Source organism: Brienomyrus brachyistius, chromosome 5 (genome assembly GCF_023856365.1).
Source record: "Brienomyrus brachyistius isolate T26 chromosome 5, BBRACH_0.4, whole genome shotgun sequence".
In the NCBI taxonomy this organism is placed as follows: Eukaryota; Metazoa; Chordata; class Actinopteri; order Osteoglossiformes; family Mormyridae; genus Brienomyrus; species Brienomyrus brachyistius.
The window spans coordinates 18,014,140-18,032,041 of NC_064537.1; the positions used below are offsets into that span (position 1 = coordinate 18,014,140).

A 17,902-nucleotide genomic window follows, 5' to 3' on the forward strand; every position below is an offset into this window, starting at 1 on the left:
TCTTTCACAGCATACAGTTGTACTTTGGAAGTGATCAAGCATAACAGTTCAATCCACCAGAAGAATGACCCTTCACTGCACCAGAGAGGCAGTCAGATAGTGGGACAGTTCAGTAAATATTAAAAACATAGCTTATCATTCCTAGTGCTGGTATATTCTAAGACAGTTTTTCTTCATTTTTGCCTGGTTAAAGGTAAGGAAAATTTCATTCATTTAGGATTTATTAAACATCAACTATTGTCTCAATCCTAATAGCAGCTGGCTAGGTGATTATCACACTTGAAAATGGAGGAATGGACTGTGCAGTTTTGCGTATCCTTTGTCCTCTTACAAAGACCAGAAAATAAGGGTTCGACAGCCCCTTTGAGCTGCTAGCAGTTGCTACATAAGAAAGGGGTCTGAACGGATGCTTGCTTGAATCAGTCTGAAGCTTTGAGGAAAAAAAGGCCACATGATTGGGAAAATGCCATACATCAGGGGTGGGAACCTGTTCCGTGCAGGGCCGGTGTGGGTGCGGGTTTTTGGGTTGGCCTGGCATCAACAATGATACAATGGAGTGATCCATTGAAGCAGATTACAGAGTAAAAGAACACAGGTGAGATTTATAGAAAAGACACAAGGTGTTTAATGCTCAACACTTAAAAAGCAATCACACAGAGGCTACTGAGTTTGTTACAAATTACAGGTTGACAGTGGACCAACACTCTGTAGATTTGCAATCAGATCTGGGTTTGAAAGCCAAAGGAGGCCACTGTGCTGCCAATACTTTATAGCCACATGTCTTTTTTTATCCAAACACAAGCATCCCAAACACTTGTCACTCCAATAGCTCTCTTCTCTATACTTAAGCAGGAGCATACACAATCCAGTTGTTTTGCTGACAGAAAATGTTGGATTCTTCACAATTCGTTGAATTAAATGTTATTTTATTAATTCATTGAACATTTCTCAAACCATTGGTAGTGTCCTGCCCCTTCCGTGTGCCACGCCCCCTCATTAACCTCGTGTGGAATCCCCATGTGATCAGCTGTTTCTTGTTGCTGTCATTAGTTCTATGTATGCAAGTCTGTGTTAGGTATGCTTTCCCTAGTTCGGTCATTAACGTCAGTCCTGTTTGATGTGTCGTTTTCCTAATAAATCCCTCGCTCCCCGATTCTCCGTCTCCCTGCTCCTGCTTCCCCAGTCCCATGCGTGACCAGTAGTTTTTTTTCTTGACACAATATACTTCAAAGGCCCCCTTGATGTGTTTATGTTACTGAAAAATAGCACCACTGATGCTTTGTGTCCATGTGCATTCCGGCCATTCTTAGAAGTGTTGCTCATCTTCCTTAAACTCCAGGTCCTGTTTCTCATGGTTCATCTTGGTTACTAAGCAGTCACAGACCTGAAGTTCCCCTTGTGCGGATTTATTCAAAGTCCATTTCAGTTCCAGTTCCACGCAACACAGCCTGACTGCTATAGAGTAAACTGACCATTGTACATAAAATGTTGAAACGGAAAGAGGATTTCATAAAAATTTACTTCATTGTTTGCCTGGCAACTCACTGCCGACAGTAAACAAACTCCTCTTTTGAAAACATGTAGAAAACAATAGCATAGAGCATGGCAGCACGGAATAAATGTGGCTATGTTTCGTTTTCCCTTTTCACATTTTTTTCATCAGATTCTTAGCATTGGTAGCATCTGAGTGTAGCATCTGCCTAATGTTTTCTCGGCATAGCAACAGCAGGAACCAGTGAACATGCAAATAAACATCCCAGACAGTTACATGCCCTGACTGCATAAACGTGGCTAAACATTTTGCACTTTACCCAAATCCAGTGGAACCTGACCTTCCCCGAGCACTGCATTGTGTAGAGGTATTTTGGGAGTGCCTGGACCTCAGGTGTTTGAATATTTATGATGTGTTTGGTGGGGTCACCAGCTGGACGAGGCAGACTCATGCCCATCGGCTTGTGGTGACAACATGTGAATTAGGAAACAATGATGGCCAGAAGGAGCTATATTGTTTAAGGCAGAGGCTGTAGCTGGAAAAGGTCCATCTCTTGGTTTTGGTACACAGACCTTTAAATTTAAAGTGAAAAAATTAGCTTTGCGTTCATTAGCTGTAGTTCTAAATTGATCATTTGCTGAAGCTGAACTTTGTTTAGAGTACAAAATTACAATGCAAAATCAATTGTGCTTGTCAACAAGAAAATTGAATTCTGTGTGAATTAAATTAGGCTGTGATCAGGTTCCCGATTCAAAAAGCATCATATGGTGCAAAAAAATGTGGGTAGACTATAATGAAACTAACAGCAAGGAGTGCTCTGTAGTCAAACGAACTATTCTGACAACAGAAAAGCACACTTCAAAGTCAGTGTCCACTCTCACATCAGTCTGAGCACTAATTTCATTACAGAGCAGCAAGTGCAAGCTGAGTTTGTCATGGGCTGTGCAGACAACACATGCAAATTTGGAGACAATGGATTTACTGATGATTTACTGATGCTTGATAAATTCTGGAGTCAACGTGCTTTCAGTGGGAAAACACTGGTGCTTTGCTTCAGAGAAGCTAAATGTTCTAGAATGAAAATGTTGGTGCTCCTTGGAAGCAATAGATTTAACATTAAGGCTAGTGCTCATAACGTCAGCATGACTGTAAATTATAAATAAATAATCGCATGAATGTCAATCGCTGTATGTGCATCTAATCACATGTGTTGAATAGTAGGACCAATCAGATTTCTCAGAAACAATTTGCCATTTAACTCTCAATACAAAGTGTTTCCAGGCCAAAATGATGAATTGAAGAGGATGTGGTCGTCTGTCTAACCACTCACTACATTGTGTCCTAGTATTTTCTTTCATGCTGATGACTGATGGGTATCAGGCAGCAGATTCACACACAGCTTCTGCATAAAACAAAAAAAAACCCTCTTCCTGTTTTCAATGGAGGAGGGCTTGTGAACTGCGAGAGCAGCTGCAACACTGTCAGATTGCTTCACGTCTGTTTAGCAATGCTGTAGGGACTGATATGATCACAGAAAGTTTGGAAATCAGTGACATTCTCTGGATGCAAGATAAATTCGCTGAATAACAATATTTTAAGACATGTTTTATTCAGTAATACCCATCCATTTTCCAAACCGCTTGTCCAACTGGGTCGCGGGGGGTCCGGAGCCTATCCCGGAAGCAATGAGCACGAGGCAGGGAACAACCCAGGATGGGGGACCAGCCCATCCCATAACTACATCTAACATAGTAATTCATACACCCAAGAAGAAGACTGGTGTGCTTGAAGACTGGATTCCCCCATGCAATACAGAAATAACACTGCTCTGCTCCTCATTTGGGCCATACAGTGGCTCAGTGAGTACCACTGTTACCTCTGCTCTGTGGGATTCTGGCGGTTAGGCTAATTGGTATGTACCCTGCCATAGATAGAGCATCCTGACTATGCCGTACCCCTCACTTGACAAAAATTAGGGGGTTGGAAGATGGACAGATAGATCCATCCTTCCACCTGACATTCAGTCCTTCGTTGATTTGTTGATGAACATCATGGGGTAAGAGTATCCTACAAGGCTGTGGCCATGAAAAAGGTTCAGTGACGTCTTGTATCCTGTCTGATGTCTGCCTCCATCTGCTTCAGAGTTGCTCCCTGTCATGACCTGCTCGTCGGCTCCTCATGTGTGCCACGCCCCCTGCTTACCCACGTGTTCTTTCCCGATCGTACCCAGCTGTGTCTTATTTTCAATCAGTCCTGTGTATTTCAGTCCGTGTCTTACCTGAGTCCTTTGTCTGTCATTGATGTTAGTGGATGTTTGTGCTTCGATCCCGAATAAACCCCCAGTTTGCCCCGTTTTCCGCCTGCCTGCCTGTTCCTGTTCGCTCGCGCTGCCTGAGCGATCACCCGTTCGGCACGTTTCGTGACACTCCCCTTGTTTACCCCGCATTTGTGCATTAGCTTCACAAATGTGCACAATTTGGGCAAAGGGAACATTTATAGAGAAACATATTGATACACAGAAATTCAGTTGCCCTAGCAACATTAGCATAGCCTCTGTAGTTATTCTCGAACAGGAAACAAGAAAATATACAATATGGTCTAAAGACAGTTTTAATTAAATGGTGTTGGGTAATGCATGGGTAAATTGGTAGGTTATAACAAATTAGTATTTCCATTTATCCTGTGAATCTTATTTGTCACGATAGAGATATACTACTTTATAGATGGAGAAGACCTCTAAGTACTCACATTTTATTGTAAATCCAGATCACTAAGAGAAAGATTTGGTTTATCCATAACTGGAAGAGGGTTAAGCAAATTTTCAGGGCGCATCATTTAAACCAGCTTCATAAAGCAAGCAGCATGAGTCACTCCATGGAAACAGTTACAAAAACAGACCCTGTCATCCAAAAGGAGTGCTTCTCATTTAAATTCTGCTCATTTAAATTTTGCGGACTCCTCTGCATGCCGGTTTTGTCTCAGTAGCTTCTGTTTAATTAGGCTTGACTGAGGTGTTGATTGAATTATGCAGTTTGAACAAATTATGTGTGCTTTTCACTGAAAAATAGTAAAGTATATAGTAAGTAACAGTAAAGACCAACACACCATTCAGATGTTTTGATCTATTAATGATAATTTATTTATTAATAACTTGAATTATTTAGAAGTCAAATTAATGTAAAAGCTGTTTTTCCAAGCAGGATACCAGAGGATAAATTCATTGGCCAAAGTAAACATTACATAATCAGGCATAACTCAAAATCCAAATACTCAAATAATCCATCCATCCATCCATTTTCCAAACTGCTTGTCCTACTGGGTCGCAGGGGGTCCAGAGCCTATCCCGGAAGCAATGGGCATGAGGCAGGGAACAACCCAGGATGGGGGGCCAGCCCATCGCAGGTTTTCTTTAATCTTTTTCTGCAAATTTTATGTATTATGTCATCATATTTTATCATAATACTTAATATGTATTATGAGCATTTTGCATGTTTATTTGTTTTTCAAACTTATGTGGTGGGACCATGTATCTGGTAATTGTAATGTATTTGGGGGAAAACTGAAGTTTATTCAAGGTTTGTTTGGGACGGACCACCATTACTTGCCTTAAATATTGTTGAAAAAAGGCCAAAACTCTTTTGACCATCACCAACATATTAGAGCACATTTTTTCTTGAAAATTCAATATAATTAATTATTTAAACTGAAAGGACATCTTCCTTTTCCTTCCAATTTTGAGAAATAACTTTTTCTCATAATACCTATGTCTATAACAAATACTAATAATAGGGGCCCTACTATGCTCATTTTACTTCATAATTTTATTTTTGGAGTCTACTTGAATAGATGTATATACTTAAATGCTCCAATTTTTTTTGTTGGTGCAGTATTAAGCCCCACCCCCAATGAGCCCACTGTGCTCTGATTGGTCAGCTTGCCCGATTGGTCAGCTTGCCCCACACATCTTGCAGTCTGCAGACAGATCCTTGCAGGTAAGCAGCCAATAAGGTTTGTGATACGACGTGGCCTTACCATGTCATGGAAGCAAGGGCTGGAATTCCAACGAGGTGTTTCAGGCAGATTAGCAAAGAGTGGTTTCTATGGTGAGAGTTACTCCCTTTGGTGTGTACTGTGGGCCTTGAGATTTTCCAGACCGTTTGCATACACATAAAGCTACAAAACACACTAAAGGAAAGGGAAAAACAGGAAACTCATAATCGATCCTCTTTAACATATTAATTGTTTCTACGTAAACATTCCATCAGGAGTTGAGTTCCTACCACATAGTCTATAGCATTTTCTTAAAGTGCTCAAATAACAGATTTACTACTTTTTGGTCCTCAGCACCAGTCCTTGCAAGTTTTTCCTTTTCTTCCTTCTCTTTTTGTTGTACGAAATCTATGGTAAGCATCAGGCTTCAGGGAACCAGCACTAGAAGCTCTTCCTCTCGATGCTATACAATAGAATCATAATGTTCTGTCAAACTCTCTTTACAGTCACTTTTCAGCAAAAGTACCTTCTCATAATTTGGAATCGACTAAGTCAGGAGAGATTTATCTAGAGAGCATGATAAATGAGTGGCTTTCATTTTCACCTGGATAAACCCACCTGGAATGCATACTTTCATTATTGTTCAGTACATTAGCATATGAAATCAGCTTGTTTTTCGACTATAAGGTGGAGCCACATTGCTACATCTGCACCACAAAACTCTGATCATGTCCTTTCAGCTCTCCTTTCACCATCTTAATCACTCAGTTTCGATAAAAGGGCATGTTGGTTCCTAATACGGAGACGGGAATGCAAAGTGTTTTACCTGACTAATGACCAAGAGGGTGTTGTCAGAAATGACTAGATTTAATAGCATTTACTTCTATTAATGTGGTGAAAGGATTGACCCTGTTGTGAAAAACAACTGTTCTACAATTGTCAAAATAGTTTCAAGAGTCTGTATTACATTACTATACTCCTATATGGTTCACTAAAATAGCATATTGACATGAGGTTAGGGAGAGATGTAATTGGGAATTGCCTATATAGAATATTTAGTGATCTTTAGAAATTGTATGTAGTCTTTATTTTATTTTTTACATATCTGTGAGAATGTCTGTTTGTTAGCGAGTGTGTGTTTGTTAGTGAGTGAGGCAAATGCATCCTTTGTTCGTACATGATAATATTACTAAATTCTCCTTGTTTTTATATATAATTAAATTATTTTTCTTCGTTTGGGTAGAGTCCCTGAATTACATACATAGACTAAAAATTGCAATGTATAAACCAAAAAATGAGGCAACAGTTAGAATACTAGATGTAAGGGATAAATGGGTGGAGGTCACGCCCATCATGCGTAACCCTGGGCCTCATGTGACGATGAATGAACGTCTTATTCCATTCAAAGTCTGCTGTGCCTTCAGGCAGCACATGCCATCATTTGGTCAGCATGCATATTTTCTGTACGCAGGGAATGTGTAGGTCTAAAGCATCTGGAGGGACACCTGTGAAGAGCCAGGAGTTGCTGGGTATGAGTGATGGAAGGTTTTAATATAATGTATAGCAATGTTAATAGCGTGGGATTAAGTTCAAATGTGGAAGCTGACTATAATTTCTTTTTTTTTAAGAGTGCTAAGAAGAATAGCAAGAGTCACTAATGAGTTTCTGAAGATCTAGGGAAGGTCTATGAATTCCTGAAATTTTATTTTAGAAAGTACTGCTGCTTTGAACTACCGCCCCAAGGATAACGTAAAAATGCTTGTCAGTAGAATGGTGCACAAAGATCTCTGGCCGAACAATGTAGGAAGAAGGGCCTAGCTAGAGACATGTGACCTCAGATTATTTTCCACAACAATGTCAATGTGTCTATATTTTTAACACATTCTCTCAGCTGAAACCAACCGACTGAGTAGAGCCTGTTGTGTGGTTTTCATGTTCTCTGGGCTGTTGTATGGTATGGTTTTGTAGAGGTACTTCTGTTTCCTTCAGCAGTCAAAAAACACAAGGTCCAAGTGAATTGGTTTCTTTTAGCTGCCCTTGGTGTGAGGCTACGCCCTGGCATTCTGTCCAAGGTGCCCACTGCCTCATGCCTGGGATAGGATCCATTCTCATTTTGATCCTATGCTAGACGAGCAACCTGGAAAGTTCATGGATGGATGAATCCATGTATGCTGGATGTTCCTCATGGAACTGTTACACAAACTGTTACCTCAATTCTATGCTTCAAGGTGGTGCACCCATAGCTTCCTCCAGATCAACTGCAGAGAACACAGGTATCTGCAAGCACAAAAAAACATGCAAGATATCACAATGTCTTCTTCTATACCTATCCATCCATCCATTTTCTGTAAACGCATGTCCTATTCAGGGTCGCGTGAGGTCCAGGGCCTATCCCAGAGGCTACAGGCACGAGGCAGGGAACAACCCAGAATGGGGCACCACCCCATGCCAGGGCACACTCACACACCAGTCCCTCTATATCCAAAGCTGAAAGGTATTATATTTCCATTTATATATACTGTCCAGATCTAAGGTGACCAGATAATCCATGTCAGGAGGACACTTTCAGCTAAAACGGGATTTGTAAACTAACATTTAAAACGATCTGGATTTCACTTAAGTACTGAGTTCTTGCTGTGTGCTGTTTGGTCAGTCTCCTATAATCATGCATTTGTTAATATCAATGCACAGGATGAGCTGAACTCTTTAGCCAAGCACATGAGCCTTTCAGTTTTAAAGTAGTTTTTAAACCTGAAGTAGCTCGAGGTGTCCTCCCTTATAGGGATTATCTGGTCTTACTATCCATATTTTAGCCATTATGCTACCCACTATCTCTGTATTCTATTCCTCCTATGATTTGTTGCAAAGCTGCTCCTGGGATTCCTTCACTGTTCAAATTGGAGGTCTGCATGTCATTTTAATGAGAAATATAATGAACTAGAGTATTTCGCTGCGTAATAGGAGATTCAGGACTGAGCATAGCTGCAATTGCTTGCAGTGAATGGCTGCGAAGTGTCCCAGCGTCCCATTGGACGCCGCGCGAGGCCGTCATTCAGAAGGGCTGGCCGCGCGAGCCTATCCTCTGCACTGAAAGTTTGGCAGCAAAGACGAGTTTCTTTTGAAAAGAGGAAGGTGATATACCTGTGATACTGTTATCTTTCTTTACTTTTACGTTGTCTGAGTTTCTGTTATTGAACAGATAGGCGAGAGCACTTTAGGTATTCAGTCCGAAAGCATGCAACAGCATATCCGCAGTTGAAGCCTGTTGGTGAAGTTTAGTGTGTTATTTTCTCTTGGCTGTTGGGTTGTTCAGTGTTCGCCGGTGCTGGTATAAGTTACAGTGACATGAAACAGGGTTAAGTTACTGAACGTAGGCGTCACCTCACTACTGGACCTCGAATTCACGTGTAGATACCGAGGCGAGGAAAAGCCGGACTCAACAATGACCAACAAAAACGGGATGGTGACGAAAATCCAGACGCCGATCCGCACGGACTCGTTTAAAAGCAGTTATGATTTGGTTGGGAAAGAACTGGGCAGGTAAGTGCACATTATTGATCTTATAACTAATTAACTGAATTGGTGTAAGGTGCTTTTGCTCGATCGATAGCATACAGGTAAGTTTACTCATGCAATTGCATGGTAATAGTCTATTTTCTAGTAAGAATAAGAATGGAAAATGTAGAACACTAAAAAAGCGTTCTGTGGTGTGAACCTGGAGTGTAGACCTCTCAAAATGCAGGTCATATGTCGAAGAAAGAAAAGTTTATTTTTGTGAATAAATGAATTTGCTGCATGCATTGCATGGCTGATGAATGAGTGAGACTTGGAGTGTAGATGTGTATAATACTGGCTTAAATTCTGGCTGCAGCCGGAAAATTTGCGAGTATAAGCCCATTAAGTTATGACTATCGGTGTTTAGTTTGTCGTTATAGACATCTTTAACAGTTTGCTGCAGTCTTCCTTGGGTTTGTACAACCTCTGCCCTCCTATTTATCATGTCGATCTTTCTCGATTGCCAGACTCCTTCCTTGGTGCTACGACAGATCTGATATGCAGTTCTGGAGAATAGACTATCTGTTGTTATGTTGTCATAAAGGCTAATGTTCGTGTCATCCCCTTTTCTTTTAAAGGTGCATGATGGTGTTTGAATGTCTCGTTTTCGTCTCAAATTGACTGTTCTGTGCCACAATGGTCCATGCATGCAAATGCCGGCTTGAGTGTTTAACAGTAGGCGGCTGATCGTCAGACTTGAGTAACTGTGTGAGTGAGACTGACAGCAGACAACACAGGAAAAGAAGTTTCACAGTTCAGATGAAACCTATTTCCTTTTATGGAATGGCAGTGGTGGTGTGTGTGGCTCAGTCTCCGTGCCTGTGATCGCAGGGTCGTCAGTCCGATCCCCTGCCTCATAAGAATAACCACATGTCCGGGGTGCCCTGAGCTAGGGGCCCTGTTTGCTGCGCTGTGACGCAGCTACCCCAAAACTTGCTCTTACCTGTATGTGTGTCAGAGCAATCTTGTTCTAAAGCTTGTGATGCCATTAATTAAGAAATAATGGTGTAGAAATCTGTGGACACTTGGCCAGCCCAGTTTTGCACAGCTTTGACTCAGCAGGGCTGTACTTGTTTACAGAACCGGTGACCTCTGAAGTTCCCATACTGTGTGTTCCTATTGAAAGAGAACTTTGACTACAAATAACGGTTAAAGATGCATTATTTTGAATTGATTTTGTCAGCCATGCATTCTCTACTGTCAATGATGAATGCATTTTGCACATCAGTATTTACTCTTCTTGTCTCAGGGAAAACAGGCACTATATTTAAAATTCCTGCGTATCAGTGCTCATTTGAGAAAGTCCAGACTAATTAAAAAAAAAATAAAAAATACAGTTGACTCATTTAACAATATGTTGATCTCCAGTGAAGAACCTAAATATGTATAGACGGTGACAGTTGACTGACCATGTTGCTCTCCATCCTGCCCCCTAGGGGTAAGTTTGCTGTGGTGAAGAAGTGTGTCGAGAAGTCAACTGGGAAGGAGCATGCTGCCAAATTCCTGCGGAAGAGGCGGAAGGGGCAGGACTGCCGCTCGGATATTATCCACGAGATCGCCGTGCTGGAGTATGCGAAATCCAACCCCTTCGTCGTATCCCTCCATGAAGTACTTGAAACGACGAGCGAAATGATCCTGGTGCTTGAATAGTAAGTCGTCGTCCCCCCGCCGCCCCCCCATCCTAAAAGAGTGGACATTCATTCTTTTACAATGATACAAGTTGCTGCATGTCAAGTGAATCACAGGAAGTAAGCGACTCTAATATCCTATTAAATTTTAAATGTCAGAAACTTAATGGGTTTTTAATCTGTTATAATACTGCTGAGAATATTATAGTGGAGGACAGGCCTTAGTGTGACCACAGTTCCTGAGTGCTGCCAATACGTGTGCTGTGGCTTTGCTTACAGTATACTCTCCAGTCTTTATTTAATATTTGCTTACATTTACTAGTGTAGATCAGGATTTTGTTTTTAAACCTTACTTTCAGCTTTAGAGTAGTGGGGAGATGATATCTCATATTTAAAAAACCTTGCTTCCTGTGTCTGCACCTTTCCTGTCTGCCTTTGTACGTCTGGCCTTAATTCCGCAGCGTTTCAGCCTCTGTCATGCACGTGTTCGTATTCACCTTAAAAGGAAATGAAAGCTTGTTTCCCCCTTCAGCAGAACTGTGCAGAGTCGACCTCAGACTACCCAGGGTCTAGGTGTGTTACTGCAATGGGTTGCTGAAAGCCGTGCCCCGGGTGCCTCGTCATTCGCTGATATTACGCTGGAAAAATGTCGCTTTTCAAGATCAAGTCAAAGTATCTTTGAGATCTGCTTGAAGCGAGGCTTTAAAAAGTAACACTGGGAGGGCGTTTTAACTAAACCCGTCACACAGTGCAATTTCTAATGTTTAACATGCCCATTGAGCTTCTTGTCTCTAAAGAGAGAATTCTTAACTTGATGTGTGATGACCTGTATGTATTTTAGATGACCTTTTGTGTTTGCATTTGACTTAATAAGGATGCTGTATTTATTCAGCGTGTAAATGTATTGAAAAATACAATAGGCATCTGTTTTGGAAGAGAGTTTTGTAGCTTTAGCTTTTCCAGACTCATCACCAAAACTGCAGGAGTTTGGGCAGAGTTACCCAGAGCCACACTGGGCATAATGACCCAAATATTCGCATTCACTGCATTTAGCCGTGCAGTGCCTAACTTTCTCTTAAGCAGGGCTGCCTCGTTTTCTCATTTCTCTTTGCCTGCTGCATTGGCCCTTTAATTCACATCCTTTGTAACAGAGTGAGGTTTCTCAAGCACTCTTCTGAGAAATGATTTGCGTCGACCCATTTTTTTTTCCCCCTCTCGCCATCTGCAGTACGTTCGACCGCACAGCCGCTTTCTCACTTCACTTGCCCCCGCATCGCTACGTTTCTCTGCAAACCCGGCATACTGAGCTTTTTTTTTTTTTTTTTCCATTTCCGTTAGTTTTAGCTCTAGCTGTGGGGAGTATTTAAAAATCAAATATACATTGCAGCTGCCGTTACCACATCCTTAACCAGAGCTAAACTAGGTCTAGGCTCTTTTGGGTTTGATGAGGGGAACAACAACCTTGTTTTTCAAAATATCATGGCGTTAAAAGGAAATTAAGTGAAATGGGTGATGAGATATTAATTATTGCTCGTTAATACCTCAGTGTTGCCTTTCGCATGACTTATTACTTTGCATTTAGAATTACCTCAGTGTACAGTATTACAGAAATGGTCAGGCCATTGTCTAATGAAATCTATATGTACAGTATGGGCTGTGATGCCATTGATACCAGGGATTAAAGGCACTTTTACAGTGTACAGGTTTCCCCAAATACTTGACGAGATGATCTTCTCTGCAAAGCAGTGCTGGCCAGTATCTCCTGAGCTTACTTTGCTGAATTAAAGGTGTATATTGTGTGCCTGCATGCCGCTCTAGCAGAATCTACCAAACAAACCTCTGGCCGTCAGTGTGCTGGGCCAGTGTACCATTCTGTTTCTGTAGGTAGTGGTGTGGCCTGGTCACGGTTCTGTACTGTTGAGTAATAGTAGAGGTGCATTTAAAGTAATTCTGGATTTATTTTATGTTTCACAGCCTGATGCCCTATTTAAATCTTTTGATTTGCTTGCTTCTGTTGTCAGTAATTAAAGGGTTAGTGTTGTAGGGTATCTGCAGTGATGTCATGGACTCAGTTTGCAGTGCATTGTGAAAGACACCCTGAACCATAGCCTTTGTCCCCACCTAATAGAGGCGTCACCTTCCTGTCCCCTTGCCCACTGGCACATTCAGTCCATGAGATTGCTTGTGTATGACAAGATGTCTGGATAACGATGACATTCCTGAGTTTGTTTTAATAGGAGAGTAATCTTGTGCTTTTCCTTTTATAATTCCCTGCTTGTAGGCGTTTTTGTTGTTGGGTAATTCCATTTGTAGCTATAAAGTTATAAAACCTGGTTATGTAACATGGAATGCTGATGCATTTCTCACTGGCCCTTCAAAAAGCCTTTGAACCTTAATGCAGATCAGTACTGCTCTGATGAAAAAAGGTTTGTGTTGTTGGTCTAAGAACTCCTGCCTGAGACCCTAGGCCTACCCCAGCTGAAGTAAAATTCACAGTAGCTGCAGATGAAAGTTTTCAAAGGTGATTAATCAGTCTTCAGTTCACTTCAGTTTATTGAAAGTGGCTTCACAAAAAATTAGAGTATTCCTGAATTAATCTCCCTCAAACTGCCCGTGCTTCATTAGACCAAGTAAATACAGCCGTCCTGTGTTGGGAAACCGTGCTTTGCTTTTGCCGAAATTCTGCATGCATCCTTTTGTCGCGCCAAACAAAGAAAGTCTCCTGCAAAATTTAATTGCAAGAGTTTCTTTTTTTTTTTTTTTTTAATTTTCCTATGACATGACTGGTGATTGTAACGCACACTTGCATTCTTTTCGGACTTACAAAAAAATCTCTCTCCCTATTGTCTCCATTTAGCTGTGGGCCAAAGCCTAAGTGCTCTTCTCACAAGGTTATTAAAACTCCTTAACATCTGCCCCTTGTGTCTCAGAGTAAGGCCGGGTCTGTTGTGTTTCCTGGTTTGTTTCGGCTTATCAGCTTGAGGAGGTGATGTGCTATGGCCCTAACTGCAGAAGCCCCTCACAACTTCTGCAGTTTCGCACTGCATCCTGAACTGCAAAGTTCCTTCTGCTTTTGTAGCCTTCAACACTATGCAGACCCCCCCCCCAGATTAGTTGTCTTATGATTGTTAAATGGACAAAAAAAATATTGTGTATATTAGTAGTTAGACTACAACCCCCTTCAGCGTCTTCATGCCCGTTCTGAAGAAGATTTCTCACGGGCCCCTGTTTTTACAACCAGGACTCGAGGGCAAGAGCAATAAATAAACGTGATGGGTGGACGTGAAGTTGCATGACTGATACCCCCACAGCACTAAGAATGCAGGCGGGCCGTGTGCACGAAGCAGAAATCTCGCGTGCTTTTCTTTTCAACTCTCCGCCGCTCCAGGAATCTTATCTAAGACGGCAGCCTCACGTGGGAGTTCTCCGCATTCCTCTGTGTCTTAATTCGGTTCCTCCAGTATAATATCCAGTAAACGAAAGGGTGGGGAAATTCTCCTGAAAATTCCCCGTTTTAATATAACCATCAATCCTCCAGGTGAAACATTCAGTGATTTTTATTTTTACTTTATTTTATTTATGGAAGCCGACCAAAGAATGCGAGTAATTTCATGTGCTTTAAATACCTGTTTTGTTTTTTTTTTTTTTCGGCTCAGTTACTGTTCGACACGCTTGTCATGACACGGATTCCAATATAAGTCAATTTTTAAATAAATGAAGCTCCTTGAGGGCACCTGGCCTGCATTTTTCATGTTCTAGTAATGAACACTATGAGCCAAAGTTATCGGTGCCCTTTTAGGTCTGGGTGTGAGCCTACGAGTAAATTTAAAGAATGTAATTGATGAAGTGTTTTACGATCTATTTTTCCATTGGTGTGTCTCTACTTTCATGTTTGTCCTGTTTCACGCTGAAGGTTTTTTTTAAAAAATATTTTTTTCCCTCCTGTAGTGCAGCCGGTGGGGAGATATTTGACCAGTGTGTAGCAGACGAGACCTTCACAGAGCGGGATGTTATCAGACTCACCCGGCAGATCTTAAATGGCGTTGCTTGTCTGCACCGTAACAATATTGTACATTTGGATCTGAAGGTCAGTAATAGGCATAAGTAAAAATACCTGGTAACCAATAAGTACAGATAAATATCACTTAACCAACGGTCAGCAATGCATTGACCGCTAGCTACTAGTAGCCCACAGAGGGCCAATGAGTAGCCCATATAACACTTATTAGAAGTAGGATTAATTTCACCATCAACAAACACCTCCCATGTTATTCTCTTTGTAGTACACTCTCACCATAAAAATGTTGGAGACCACTGACTTACAATTGGCTGATATTCAATTAGTTTTGCTTCTGTCTCCATCTAAGCCTCAGAATATCCTGCTGACCAGCTCCCAGCCCTTGGGCGATATCAGAATCGTGGACTTTGGTCTGTCCAGATGCATGGACAACATGAAGGAGGTTCGGGAGATAATTGGGACGCCGGAGTATGTGGGTAAGTCACCAAGAATTATGAGAAGTCTGCTATTTCAGTTCTGGTTGCGAAGTGGGGAAAAAAAAACTTCATCTAAAATGTCTTGTGCTGTAAATGGCTGGAACATACCAAAGAGAGGCTAAGCAATTCTTGAAAACAGTCTAATAATAATTTTACCTCTTTTTGTCTAATTTTTTTTCAGCCCCTGAAGTCCTCAGCTATGAGCCCTTAAGTACATCCACAGACATGTGGTGAGTTAACTTGTTTTGAGTCATACATGGTCTACCATAGCTTGAGGTATGTGTGTGTTTTGGGGGGGGGGGGTGAGTTTCCAACTTGCTGAAATATTTATTCAGGGGCAGCAATGTCAGCTTAAAGCCAGTACCAGGTACTAAGTACTACTAAGTATTGTCGTCATCTTGTGCTTCTATTATCTCCTAAATGAGCTGCCTTGAGCATCTACGTTTTTGTTCTCTTTCAGGAGCATCGGCGTCCTGACCTATGTCATGCTGACAGGCTTCTCCCCATTCCTGGGTGACAACAAACAGGAGACCTTCCTGAACATCTCACAAGTCAATGTGGATTACTCTCAGGATGTCTTTGAGGGAGTGTCTTCTCTCGCCATCGACTTCATCAAGACCCTCCTTGTCCAAGATCCTAGGTCAGCCGGTTCTGTCCTGTGCTCTGATTCACGCCTCTGCAAGATATCCTGAACAGTCACTTAATAAAAAGCCTAGTGCACCCTCTTGAGGATGACATGTGTCATTGCAATCTACGGTGTACTCGAGGGACAGGCCTAGGACGTCTGTATCCGTTAAAAGTGCAAAGATTTACTGTCTGCTTCAGATTGGATAGTTGAGCCAGTTAACGTAGAGGGAAAGTGGCAAACTCAAAATATGGGTTAAAATGAACTGACATTGATCTTGCTGGATAACTTCTGATTTATGAAATTTTGGTTATAAATCCTTGTATTTTTCCCCTCCAATTGCAGAAAGAGAGCCTCTGCTGAGGACTGTTTGGCTCACCCCTGGCTGACGGGGGGGTCCAAGCTGCCCGCCCACCTCCACTCCACCCTGTTGTCTAGCCAAGCTGAGCCCGAGGCCAGCCAGTCAGAATCGGACCCAGAACCAGAGAGTCCGGACCCCTCCCGGGAACTGCTCTTCAGGACGCCTTACACCATCTGCTCCAGCCAGCGCGAGATGAAGGCTGTTCGGGGCACCTTCTCCTTCGACGAGCCCTTTTCCAGCCTCCCCGAGATCCCGCAGAAGTGTGTCTGCTGAGCCAGCTTGGCTATGGACCATCAGTTAGCTCCTGTGGTTATCATTACTGTTATTGTGTTGTTTTTTTAATGCACTTTGAGGTTGTGCAATGGCCATGTCTGAGCGTGGCGGTGTGACATGCTGTCAAGGAATCTTCAGCCATGCTTTGAAGAAGGAATGTTAAAAATTTAGACGCATTAAGTGGATTTTTTCCCCACAATTTCTTTCTCCTTAATTTAAAACAAACCTGTTATAGATGTCCGTCATACAGTGTGGTAAAGGTATGTGTCAGTTTCTTTTGTTTTCTGTGTTGAATTTTTTTTTATCTCCGTTAAGATGCCCTGGATCTAGAGTCCACCTCCTTCAGGGTATATATGCTAACCTAGAAAAGGGTTGAAGGAACAGTTGTGGCAGATTTTTCCTCCTCTGTATTTTTGTTTTGCCCTTGAAATTTTATTTTATGGGCATAAGTAAAAAGCCTGTTTGTATTATGAGGGTTCAATCCAACAACTATTAGCTGGCTTGATACTTTTTATTTGTGAAGTTTCAAGTAGCCAGTGCTGAAGTTCTACATTTTCACGTGCTTTTTGCTTTTATTTGGTTCTGTGTGTGTGTTACCCCCCCCCAAGTCCTCAAATCAAGATAACCAGGTACCTGAATTAAACGAGAATAATAAAGGAAGGAATTGTTTACTGCCTTCTTTAGTTGGATTGACCAACTTCCAAGCACTTTGTCAGAATATGGACTGATATCTCACAGTGGCCAAAAATCTTAATTTATTACTTTGGAAAATTTATTGCATATTTTTCACAACTGAGTTTTTTTAATCTCATGTAAATGCCCAATCATTGCTGCTAAAATTGTGTTATTCAGGTTAACGTGGATTTGTTGTTTTAAAGTTCTCTGCCTTATTTCCTTGACTTTTCCAGACTGAGTAATATTATGTAAAAGTTCATAAAAGGAAAATCTGAAATACAGCATCATGTTTAGCGTCTCCAAGCTGGCTGCAGTAGTAATGCCTTGAAGTTTTATATGCAGAGAAATTTCCACAACAAGCTTTAAATCAAAATATCCATACAGAGGACTGAAATGTGTATATTTGTCTATTTAGTTTTTAGGTTAATATCCCCCTTAATTTTTTTCTGTTGTCAATTTGATTTTTTTTTAATTCATGTATAAATATATAAAGTGCTGTATTAACTTGTCATCTTTCTTGTTTGTTCCGCTAAACCAGTGTGGTCATGTGGATCCCCTTTCGTCCCACAGACTGATTGTTACTGGGAGCTGAGCTGCCAGCTTGCTCTCTTGCATGCTGGGACCATCCATTACATTTTGATGTCTGACATTGTGTGTGCTGCTCGCTTGGCTTCAAAGACTTGGTCCCACTTTGATTGCCTGCAGTTCAGCCTTGTGGGATGTGCTCTGATTCATACATGCGTGCTTGGAGGTTACCAGTACCAAGTCTATGTAGTCATTTAATTAGCCCTAACTGTGCTATGAATGGT

General features: G+C 41.5%; 1 protein-coding gene across 3 annotated transcripts; it reads left to right on the top strand.

The window, feature by feature from the left end:
• The first annotated feature begins 7,071 nt into the window (after positions 1-7,071).
• On the top strand, positions 7,072-17,602 carry LOC125742471 (serine/threonine-protein kinase 17A-like). Of its 3 annotated transcripts, none has more exons than XM_049014503.1 (8): positions 7,072-7,976; positions 8,894-9,022; positions 10,474-10,686; positions 14,614-14,752; positions 15,033-15,159; positions 15,341-15,389; positions 15,620-15,799; positions 16,130-17,602. In XM_049014503.1, the coding sequence occupies exons 2-8, from the start codon at positions 8,925-8,927 to the stop codon at positions 16,416-16,418; spliced, it is 1,095 nt and encodes a 364-aa protein (XP_048870460.1). In that variant the 5' UTR covers positions 7,072-7,976; positions 8,894-8,924; the 3' UTR covers positions 16,419-17,602. The 3 variants fall into 3 exon arrangements, with proteins under 3 accessions (XP_048870460.1, XP_048870461.1, XP_048870458.1); XM_049014504.1 differs by lacking the exon at positions 7,072-7,976 and adding an exon at positions 8,228-8,614; XM_049014501.1 differs by lacking the exon at positions 7,072-7,976 and having other exon boundaries at positions 8,548-9,022.
• Positions 17,603-17,902: the final 300 nt, after the last annotated feature.

Coding starts and splice junctions, on each gene's coding strand:
- LOC125742471 (XM_049014503.1), top strand. CDS start 8,925: ATGACCAACAAAAACGGGATGGTGACGAAAATCCAGACGCCGATCCGC. Junction 14,753..15,032: donor TTGTACATTTGGATCTGAAG/GTCAGTAATAGG, acceptor TCTCCATCTAAG/CCTCAGAATATCCTGCTGAC. Junction 15,800..16,129: donor CTCCTTGTCCAAGATCCTAG/GTCAGCCGGTTC, acceptor CTCCAATTGCAG/AAAGAGAGCCTCTGCTGAGG.